Here is a 12,246-nt window from a genome sequence, read left to right as displayed (position 1 = left end):
TACCATACAGTAACACTTCTATTACGCTAGCATTCTTTATTTGTCAATCACAAAGAAACAATTCTTTGTCTGGGTCTGGAATGGCCCAGTTTTCGCTGTTTACGTGAAGGATATTTTATTTGTCTTGTCTACCTCACACCGTCGGATCTGTTGCCATTTTTCTCACCCATGATAATTTCTACTCTGCTCATTCCCTTGGCATGCTCTAACAAGTCCGAGTGTTGAAAAGTGACAAAAAAAATCCCACAAAACGTGAAATTCATATCAGTGGCGAGGATGCAGGATTATTTCTTCCAAATATGTAGAATATGAGATAATGTTCTTCAAAATATGTACCAATGGAAACGCATAGTAATATGTATGTATATCTGGGTGTGTTTGTGTGCATTATATATTTGTGGGAAACACTGAATCATATTGGAAAATTTCATTTCTACGGACGGGAAATTTCTCTTCATGAACTGTAACTGCCTGTCAGAGTAAACATTTTAGTCCAATTTCACTCGTGCAGACGAAGAATATAAATAAACTGTGCACGTGTGTTCTCTGTGCGGTAGTAATGTCCTACCAAAAGTTTTTGAAAACTTCAGATGAGATATTTTGTGAACTGATTAGACAGCAAGAAGAAAGTGCTGAAGCTATCATAGTCTGTCTGCCCTTTCCCAATTTTTGCCTTCTAGATCCACCAATGAAGACCAATATGCTCATCAATAATATCAAGTTTTAAATTAATTGGACATTTAGTAATAATACTATGTTCTCCTTAAAAAAAAAAAAAAAAAAAAAAAAAAAAAAAAAAAAAAAATTAAAATATTAGTGGGTCAAAAATGACCCTATGTTCATCGGATGCGTTATTTCTAGCATCTCCGCTGGGCGAGTGTTAACGTTAGTTTATTGCGCTCCTTACATTATCTACAACGATGCAAGTAGTTTTGTTTAAAAGAACTATTGAACACGTCAACTCAGTTCTTGGGGTTCATTCACTATGTTTCATTCTGGAGGAAACTATAGAGCCTATGAGTAGAGTGTACTAAGTATTCTGTCTGCTTCATTAACTGATGATCCGGAGAAGCTGGTGTTTTTGAAAATGTATTGCTTAAATAAAACTAATGCTACAAGTGTAACAGAGATGTTCAACGACAATTGCATGTTTTTATGGCTACATGGTTTTAAGTAGTGTGACAAAATGTAGTTAGTCCTAATCGATCAGGCAGCATGGTTGTCTGCATTCCGATTGCTGAAATGTCTGTACAGTAAAATGCATCATGTTACACGTAGAGCCCACGAGTTGCACCGTGTGTGTGAATTTGTGCGGTCGTTTTGTTGCTGAAATGTGTCCTTACCGCATTCAAATGTGTAAGGAGATAACGAGACTACCGATTCCTCCAGATCTAATTGTTACAAGGTGGAGCGCTGGATATCTGCCACAGTATCCTATTGTGAAAGTTTTTGATAAAATAAAGCGCTCCCTCAGAAAAATTGATCCATCAGAACCAGAGTCTTGTGAACAATGCTCAGAAACTTATTGCTAAAGAAGATACTATTAAGGAACTGCATGAAGTTCATGGTTGCAAAATGCTTGTCGACTGCATAAAAAAGCTGGAGATGGGGTCACAAGAACTTCCTTCCTAGCATTTCCAAGCAGGAACAATGAAACATATTTCAAGCTGTAAAGGATAGTCTGCAGGGATCAGTATAACTCAGACTTGAAAGTAGTTTGAAGAAAAACTTCGAATGATAGAAGTTGGAGATACAGCTGATGTGACGGATCTTAAGTGCCGTGAGAACAATATTCCTGGCAAACCGAGAAAATCGGACATTTTCCAAAATTGAGATAATGAATCCTGTCAAATTCAATTTGATTTTCACTTCATTCTTCTACGCTTTGAAATGTCAATAAATCGAATTTTTAAGTGACCAAATATTTAGACGTATAAAATTACATGCAAACATGTTAAAAATGAGTTTGTGATGTACTATGATTATTAATTAAGATAGTTTTCATTCCACCAAATTTCCTTTAGAAACGGTGTTCTTTTCCACCTTTCCACTCACCAATTTCAGTACTTTTCCCCCATCGAAAAATCCTAGCCTAGTGATTATTATTGGATTTCAACAGCATGGGATCCCTCCCTTTCCTCATAATAGGCAGTGATAGGTGATTGAGACTCAGCAATATTTAATGATAGCTAAGTGTATCTCCCATATACCAATCCACAGCTGGTATGGAACAAAGAAGAGTACTATTGATTTATAATATTAATATTATCTATAGTAGAATGAATATTTCCTTTCATCGCTGTAATGAGACTTCATAAAATGGAAGTATTATACAAAATCTCGGCAGCTAAGTGAGTAACCACCATGTGGCTTCCAACTGTGTTTTTGCAGGGTATTTAATTTTATGACTACGCAAGCATGGAACTTACCAACTGGAGTGTTAAAACCATTTTCATATATTGGCTTAAGTAATCGGTTGAACCCAGTTAATGATGCACCCCACATTGGGTGTTGAAGATTGTTACAGGTGCCATCAAAGGAACGATACTTGCTGTGGAAACACATGTCAGTGCAGTTTGTATGTGGGCGATGGATCATGCAGCCAGACATGTTGGCCACTAGTTCAAGATGAGATGGAGAGAGCAAGTCCTTGTACGAAAATTCTGAAACATAAAATATAATAATAATTTCAGAAAATTACAAAGAATATTTCTGTATTTACTTTGTATTTCTATGTTACTGTAACACTAAAGCATTACTTATATTTATTTTAAGTTATGAGTATATTGTAGAATCACCAGATTGGCAGTTTGACTATACCGTACATACCTTAAACAAGTGTAAGAAGAGCGTAAATGAACGAGGATGAAGTAAATGAGTGAATTGACCAATTAAAATACAATTTTATTACTATATGGAGAAGTACATTCTCTGTACATCAAACAAAATCAGATTACAGTTGGTCTATTTGCTCTGAAGTTACCAACAAGAAGACATGTACTGTATGTACAGTCATGTCCAAAATGATTGTCGCATGTCTATAAATATGTTGTTGCAGAAATATAATTTGATAACGAATTCGTCCGGTATTTTTTAAAATGTTAGTATGTGTATAATCGATAAAGACATGTATATGGCAAATTTCATGTCAAAAGAGCAGTAAATAAGAACAATAAAACGAAAATAAAACTTTCTTGCCCATTTAGCAACACTTTGTTTTACTCATTCTAATTTTCGCATTTATAAGTCTTTTCCTATGAAATTTACCACAAATATACATTTCCCGATTATACACATAGTATCAGTATTAAAAGTACCCTGCAAAATTATTATCAAATTATATTCTTTCAAGAAGACAGTTATAAATATGCGACAATAATTTTGGACATGACTGTACAATCATTTATATTGATGACTCCATTTAGCCAAGGAACGAATGGCTAGAAGAGTCACTAAATGTATAGTTATTTAAAATATAATAATAATAATAATAATAATAATAATAATAATAATAATAATAATAATAATAATAATAATTTTTCCTAGGTAAGATTATAAACTTTCTTTTCAGTATGTTATCAAACGCATTACATGTGACCATTACTCTGCATATTTTACGTGTTTAGCATTTTTTAAACACCTATACTACTTATAGTGGATATTTTAGTGGAGCTGCATTTGCAATGTGTTTAGGTTAATAGTCAAAAAAAACTTAAATTTAAGCGTTTCTTCATGATCACACAATCAATAATTTGTTATATAACCAATTATTATTAAATTTTTGAATACGATTACTGTAAAGTGGATTAGTTATACGAAGGAAACAAGAAGCATAGCCTAAACGAGATTCTGATGTTTCGTTAATGTCTACAGATCTCTTACGATGTCAGTGTTAAATCGTCACTTTCACAAGTCACTTCTTTCACAAAAAAGTTGCCGTAAAAAATATCTACATAAACAATCAGTTTAACAAGAGATATCTTTCCAACTATGAACCCTTACACTAAAAGTGCAAAATGTATTTATAAAGTGATTTGATCTTCACTTGAATAAATTTGCTGATGAAGAAGGCCACAGTTTAAGTGGTCGAGACAGTTTAGTAAAAAATCTTACAGACGCAATAATCGGAATTAGTGTTTCCACCCATTACTTTTAATAATTTTAGTAGAAATTTAATAGTTTTTTATGCGAACTGATCGCAAACCTTATGTCCGTTTAATATTTAGAGGAATTAATGAAAAGACGAAAACATTTCGACATTATTAGAGTCAAATAACAAGAAAGAAAAAGAATGTTCACACTTACATATTTAATTACAAAAGTAGTAATTCAATAAGCATGCTTATAGATTTAGTCCTTTGGTTTGCTTTCTTTCTTTTCCTGATACCAGAGAAAGTCATCATAACATTGTTTTCTTGAAGAATTCCGAGTTGCACCGATACAGAACACGATCTTCAAATAAATGAAAATTTTGTACGATCGGAAAGAGAGATTGTAAGATTACAATTACCTTGGTATTATTCGAAATAAACATTGAATAAGCTGACTTAAATAACAATCTTATTGATATCAACACTTCTGAATTATGTCGTAGTTATTAAATTTGATAAAAGAATCAGTTTGTATTGTATATACAGTACTAGTTACTACATCATTTTATTTTCTTAAAAAAATCATTAGTAACTCAAGATCAAGAAAAACCTTAACAGTTTAAATATAAAATTTTACAAAGTTTTATAATTTCGTACCTGATAAATTAAATTTCATTCCTGCTTCCACATGTCTTTTAATAATTTGAAGTGTTCTTTCATAAATTTCTGCCGCACGAGCGATTTCTCGAGCGGCAGCGTTGGGAAATCGAAAGAGTCGAAGAAGTTCACTGGGTGATGGACGTGTTCCTCGTTCTCGATAGAACAAATTCTGTAAAGTACCATTCACTGCTTTATCTATGGCGTTGCGAGCTTCTTCCAGAGAAATTCTCACATAACGGTCACCTGGACCGATTAAAGGTTCATCTGGAAAACGAAATTATTATTATTTACGTATATCACTTTTAGTATATATATAGAAACTATATAGTAATAATGATAATAAAACTGTCTGTTACAAATCTGATTATTCACACAATAAATATTCCACATTCGTATACTTCAATATAATTCTAGATAGTAAATAGTTACCTTAGCATAGTAAAATTTATTTCAGTTTATATCTTAAGATTTTATTTATTAAGTAAAATATGTATAACAATAAAGAAAACCCAAGTACAAAAGGTAAATGGATTAAAACCTGCCTTCGAGCAATATACTTAAGTAAAAACAAAACGACATTTGCAGTTTCTTACGCGTATCAAGAATTTAATGAACACGAACATAGTATGGCAAAAATTAACAAATAAGTCATGTGATCTACTGTAAACAACCTAGTGTAGTATTTATTTTAGTTTAATAAGTTAATTTCTCACTATTTACCAAAATCAACATATTGTTCATTTGAATTAAATGAACTAATTAACACAACAGACAAAAAATATCTTCTAAGACTAGATATGTATACTTCGAACGTAAATATATTTCAGGTAATTAAGTTAGTTAAGTAACCTACAGACTTTTTGAAATAAGAAGACTAACCTTTAACACTCAGGTGCCCTCGTGCAGATGCTCTCCCGTTGTCATTTGTTGCAGAACATTCGTACATGCCTTCATCTGCCTTTGAAATGTTGTACACGTAAAGACTTCCATCTGGGGAAATCCTTAAAATCAATCCATAGATAGCATATAAGTAGTCAAATAAACTATAGGCTTTCTATATATTCTATATTTCATAAAAGCTTTCTATCAAAAAATTAACCAATTTTGTAATACTATGTGACGCATTTTTCTTCAGTTATGTACCACAATCCACATGATTATTTTTACATCGTCTAGGGGAACTATTGCTCAAAGCAACAAGTCTTGTAATTTTTTTACAAGTCATAAAATGTTATGAAGTAGAAATAATACAATAATAGGAGTCGTAAGTACTAATGCTGATACCTCTAATTTGTCATGATTTTATGGTATACTACCGTACAATGTTTGATTTGTAACGAAATTAATTAATTTATACTATACGATTTCAGATGAACTTAAATAAATACATACCTGAGAATAGAATGTAATTTTCTTGAAAAGTAATCAAATGTATGATTTTAAATGTTGTTACTAGGAAATCTAAGGCATTGTTGCAATTGTATCTATTCATATGCGTATATTATCACATTTAACAAGAAATAATAACAGTTAAAAGTCCAAATGTTCATTTTTACAAACAGGTAAACATTTTTGTAACAGCCTAGTAACTACAATTTGAAACTAGCTTCTATATATACAGGGCCGGCCTTAAGTGGTGCGGGTCCCGATTGGGAACATATTTCGGGGCGCCAGATTTACAACTAACTTGCACCAAGGTCTATAGAACCAGGGAATATTTACACCCCCTCAACACCCCCCTTACACCCTCCCTGTGATAGACGATATCCCCCCTGGCAAAACAGTTCGATACCTCCCAAAGGGGAGTGTACAATTTTTTATATTATTACTATCATCGGTACCATAAGTGTAAAAAATAGCACAATAAATTATGTCCTGATGATACTTTTCTAGTAGCTGGCACAAAACTTAACAATCTAAATATTAGCTTCGATTTTATATTTTCATTTCTCTACTCACGAAATTGTGTGAAGTATTGTGCTCAAAGAACTGCTTGAGAATCATATAAACAATCCATCTTAGAATTAAAGGCGGCTCTGGGGGCACCGCGACATCACCATTCGATTTCTCCCATGGTATTTCCTGTTTGAGTTTTTGTTTAGTTCTTTATGTTCAACCGTTGTCGAGACATTTCTGTGGAAAGATTAAAATGAGCCACTCTGTATAGTCTAGCGCGTGCGACTGTGATGTACTCCCATGCGCAAAAAATATTGCGCGTATACTGTATCTCACAATTTTTCGCAATTATTCCATTTTTCATATGTTTATTGGTAAAATTCAGTTATTAGTACGTGGAGATAATAGAAAGCAATCCACCTAAGGAGATATTTCCAAAAAAATATAATAAAATAATAAAAATATAAGCAAAAAACAAAATTATGTTCGGTTTTGTGTATACTGGCAATAATATTTTCGAGGGAATTTTTGGAGTAGCACAGCACGATTGCAGAGGGAATAACAAGATTGGTAGGAGAAAAGCTGAACCAAGGAAATAGAAATTGGAGTAAAATATTGCATTTATTGGCTTAAATCTAGGGTGTAAATTGTCTGCCAAATATAAATTAGCTTCTGTAAGCAAGATGTTATACGGAAATATATAAACAAAGAGAAAAACTGTTGTCTTAAGTTTGGAAGTGACATGCTCTATAGCCATGAGCATTTATTTCTTAAGAAAATGATAGGCAACAAAAGAAAATCTGTGTGGTCAAGTGGGTAGAGTGACGGACTAGTAATTCTTATACTGTTTTGACACCAGATCGAATCCCATCCGGTCCTGTTCAATTTTTTTTCTTTACAAAACAGTGTAGAAAGTGTATAATTTTATGTTAATAAGAAACGAAATAATATAATAATGAAATAACTTTTTGTTTTTCTGATGACGTATTTATTCAGAATTAGCTTACTATTTATTACTAATAGCGATTGTTTTTAGTTTATGGTATGGTATGCTTAACTGTTCCCTCTCCGTTTTTACACAGCTTCAACTCACTGCGAGTGTGAGTCAGGAACAGGAAAAAAACAAAACAAGAGCAACCTGCAGCTTTACACACAGCGTGAGGAACACAGTCACAGCGATAGCTCGTTGTCATGAAGAAAAAAACTGTTCTAGTGTTTCTGTGTGTGTGTTTCTTTTTAAAGTATTGACTCTCTCTCTCCTTTTGTTTCATATCCACAAGTGCAACAAATGCAAGTCTGTGTGGAAAAAAAAAATCAAGAGTGCTTTCTTTAAACAAAACTAAATTTTACAGCTCTCTTTGTGAGGAACGCGAATGCTTCCAAAATATGCCATGAATATTAACTATAATCGTACCGAATTATACAGTAGCGTGAAAAACTGATAATAAAATGATGTAACATGCATAAGCTTTTTTTTTCTAGAGTAACCACACATTAAACATAAATTAAATTTTTGGGATTACAAATTATCACATTACGTGTCGGTGTAGGCCTATTCGTTTTCACATTCGAGCGACGAAAGAAGAAAGTGTGGTGATAGTTATAAAAACCGAATACCAGGTTTCAATAAATTCAAGTTACATGGCTCCTACATATCGAAAAAAATGATTTTTCGATGTTTGTCCATCTATTTGTCTCTCGGTTCGTCACGCTTTTACACGCACTCAAATAGAGGCCATACTGTTCAACGTATCTGCACCGAATTCTAGACATAACGTTTTAATAACATAATATCTTTCGAATTTTATGTCATTCGACACCTAAAAGCAAGGGTAATTTACTGAAGGATTAAAATTTAAAATAATTCAATTTTCTCAAATAAAAAAAAGCTGTGACGATTTTATTTACTTTTGATAAATATATATTTTATTAACAAATCTCCACCACATATGAATATTTTTTCTGAAAAAATATATATGGTGTAATTTACTGTATGGTATGCACAATTTTCTCAACCACATTTCATAAATAAATGTATCATTAATTACCTAACAATATGACAACTCGTTCGAAGGAGTAGCTTAATCTTAGGGTGAGCTTTCCCCCGATGGTTTTCCCATTAACGCCTCAGACAATTTTGTTCATATTTCGTAAAGAAATATTTCATTAATAAACTAACATAGAGCATAAATAGTTTATTCCGATAATATACAGAAGAAGTGGTTTTCTCAAGGGTTGATTTTTTTTGGACAATTGTCTCAGTAATAACTGAGACAAATTTGTTCTAATTTCAGTAAAAATATTTTATGTAATAATCTTACAATATGGTATAACTCGCTTGTTCCGAAAAGAAAAATCCAAAAGAGATAGTTTACTTTGACAGTGAAATTTTTCCCGACGATTTGCTTAATTACTCGATATACTGTCAAAATTACAGATAGAAGAGTTTACCTTTGGGGGTAAGCTTTTCCCGATGACCTTCCTAAAAACAACTCAGGAGATGTTTGTTGTTCATATTTTATAAATACGTGTTACATAAATAACCTAGCTATATGGTATAATTCCCTCATCCGGAAAATCTAGAAATGGTATATTACTTTTGACAGCAAGTTTTACCCTGCGATTTTCTCAAGAACGACTCAGGCGATTGTGTTCGTATTTCATAAATAAATGTTTTATGAAAACACTAATAATATAGCATAGCTCGTTTGTACTGAAAAGATCCACAAGGGATAATTTATTCTTGGGGATGACTTTTTGCATAATTTTCTCTGAAATTACTCAGACGCTTTTGCTTATAGTTCACATACAATTATATCCTTTATAATTCTAATATATGGATCAAGTTATTTCTAACGGAAATATGACCAATGGGTACTTTACTTTTGGGCCTGAAGTTTCTTCTAGCAAAGTTTTTCAATACATTATTTTATTCGCAATTTCCCAAATAAATGTTTCAATAACAGTTGCAGCCTAACATAAGTCAGTGTAAAAAATTCGAGCGAGAAAGTACAGTGCGTTTACTCCGTACCCTTTCTTAAATATATTTTTAAATGTTACACCTAATCACAATTTTCCGAACAAAATCGAAACTTCTTTTTAAATGTGCCTTGTTGTGGTCAAATGGTTCAAATGCATTGGTTCTGGATTAGATTTCCAGTGAGAGCTAGTGTATCTTCATCCAAGAGATGTGACACGTCGGTGCAAAGAAGAAAGTGTTTAAATAAGCCTAACCAAGCTAATCAACAAAAGAAATAATACAATGTTACGAAATTATCGTAGAAACGTTAATATTAGGTAGGTTCGACTGGAATGTCCAAACAATTGTCAATTCCAAAGGTCTTTGTTTTCGTCCGGCGGGAGCTCATGTGGTTCGGATTTCACGTTAATCAGTAGGTCCACGTCTCATATAGCCTCGCTGCTGAAGGGACGATAAACTCAAAATCACATCACACATCTTTGTTTTCGCCTTTGTTTTACCTCATAAATGTCTCTGTTCATAAACTCCTTAGTGGGTAGCGTACGCGGCTTTGGCGTGGAAGACCCGGCTTCGATTCCCGGCGAGAGCTCACGTGGTTCGGAGTCCACGTTAATCAGTAGGCCGACGTCTCATATAGCTTCGTTGCTGAACGAGACGTTAAACTCAAACTCAATGTCTTTGTTCATAAATGTCTTTCTGTATGGTTTTGCATATACGTGGCATGGACATTAAATTTTGATTTCTACGCCATATGTATCTAATTACATACACACCTATAGAACGAACACAACAAACTTGGAATATCTACATTGTTTGCGTATGGAAAATAATCACGCTCTACTGTACAGGACAGCCGTGTGTATGGAATTCCATACACATGGCAATCAACGTATTAAGAAATGTATAATAATAAGAATTATTATTATTATTATAATTATTATTATTAATAATAATAATAATAATAATAATAATAATAATAATAATAATAAACAGAAAACGATACGATCACTTACATAATTTATAAATATAAGTTAACATTTAATAAGCATATAACTGCAATGGAATTAAGTTGTTTCTCTCTCTCCCTGAACGCTACAGCCCTTATTGTTCTAAGGCGTAGAAGAGAACTTGTGGCACCCACGATTTGGGGCGGTGTGTGGTCACAACTTGGTATCCCTTTGTTGTTAGTCCTAGCTTTCTAGACGGATGCAGTTATTACCGGTAGAATATACAAGCAAATAGACTTTTGTATTACTATTAAAGTAAATAATTACACTCATTCCTTCAATGTGATACTTGTGGTTGCTTAACCGTATACAGACAGCTGATCCATGGAAAAATCGTTAATAATAATAATAATAATAATAATAATAATAATAATAATAATAATAATAATAATAATAATAATAATAATAATAATAATAATAATAATAATAAATAACAGGAACTCGACAAATATTCTTGCAAATAATAGGAAAAAGTTTGCGTCACACTGTTCACTTTGCTGGACACACCAGTGTGGCGCGTTATACCGATTGTGGCACACTGGAATATAGGGTATGTTTTTTTTTTTTTTTCAACTATTCCAACTGCTTCAATTGAAATGGATCTATAATAATAAGAGAATGAATTTAGTCTTCTTACCCTTCAATTTAGAAATAAGGTTCGCGAGAATTTCATAAAAGAATAATATACTCAGAATTGTATATAGTAGTTTGTTTTATTCGAAATTACATACTTCCTGCAACTGTTTTTTGATTGAAATGATTTGAAATGAAATTTTTAAGTTTTACGTCCCACGAATATGCCGGATAGGCTAAAGGAGACAGTGATGATAAGAAATGAATGAAATGGTGGAATGAAAAAAGTGGGATAAAACGGGAGAACCTCGAGAAAACCCACGCACACAGTGTTTGTCCAGCACTAGGTTCACTTGGCGCGAGCATAGATCGAACCAAGGACTCTATGCACCAAAGGTAAACGCTCTACCACTGAAACACCGTGGCCTCTGAAATTACTTATGGAACTACCGAGAACTATGCTGTAATATTTGAATGTGCTCCAAGTTTACAATAATTAGTTTAGTTAAATTCATTATTAACAATTAAATAATTGCATTCATTATTAACAGGTAAATGCTGCTGATGCAAAGACTTAAATCTAGCGATACCGCGAGCGTAAGTATTAAACAGAGGAATTTTAAAGAGCCCCCTGAGCTGGGGGCCCTGGGCTCCATTGGCTTCCCCCTTAATACGCTAATGCCTATAGATTATAAATTAAAGGGGACGGGCCGGGTCCGTTCTAAAAATTCCGGCCCGTGCAGACCTCTAGCTCCTGTGTATATGCTATCTGAAAGTACAGTAGAGTTTCGCTTATCCGACATAAAACAGGCAGGCAGAACGCCGGATAATATGGATGTGTTAAGGAAAAACCTATAAAAAGTCAAACTATGATATAATTTTACACATTACGCATCTAATTATCATTTTTGCAAGAAACAAATATAATGCATTGACTCAGTGACGTATCCAGCGTGAGGTCCTGGAAGCTGTCCCTTACCAAACCTCAAGCGCTTTTTAATAAACCTACTTTTTCCCTTTTGAGGTTTTTTTTTTTTTT

The 12,246-nt window shown here is 33.1% G+C and overlaps 1 protein-coding gene across 2 annotated transcripts in view; it reads right to left on the bottom strand.

The window, feature by feature from the left end:
* Pxn (Peroxidasin) overlaps positions 1 to 12,246 on the bottom strand; it is an 899,909-nt gene that overhangs the window by 39,633 nt on the left and 848,030 nt on the right. For both annotated transcript variants that reach the window (XM_081765474.1, XM_081765473.1), the window contains exons 14-16: positions 5,631 to 5,752; positions 4,749 to 5,015; positions 2,430 to 2,663 (exon numbers count right to left, since the gene is read on the bottom strand). In XM_081765474.1, coding sequence (XP_081621600.1) covers positions 2,430 to 2,663; positions 4,749 to 5,015; positions 5,631 to 5,752 — 623 coding nt within the window. The remainder of the gene's footprint in view (positions 1 to 2,429; positions 2,664 to 4,748; positions 5,016 to 5,630; positions 5,753 to 12,246) is intronic.

Source organism: Thermobia domestica, chromosome 7, assembly GCF_964235325.1.
Source record: "Thermobia domestica chromosome 7, izTheDome1.hap1.1, whole genome shotgun sequence".
NCBI classification, from domain to species: Eukaryota; Metazoa; Arthropoda; class Insecta; order Zygentoma; family Lepismatidae; genus Thermobia; species Thermobia domestica.
This window is presented reverse-complemented; position numbering and strand designations above follow the sequence as displayed.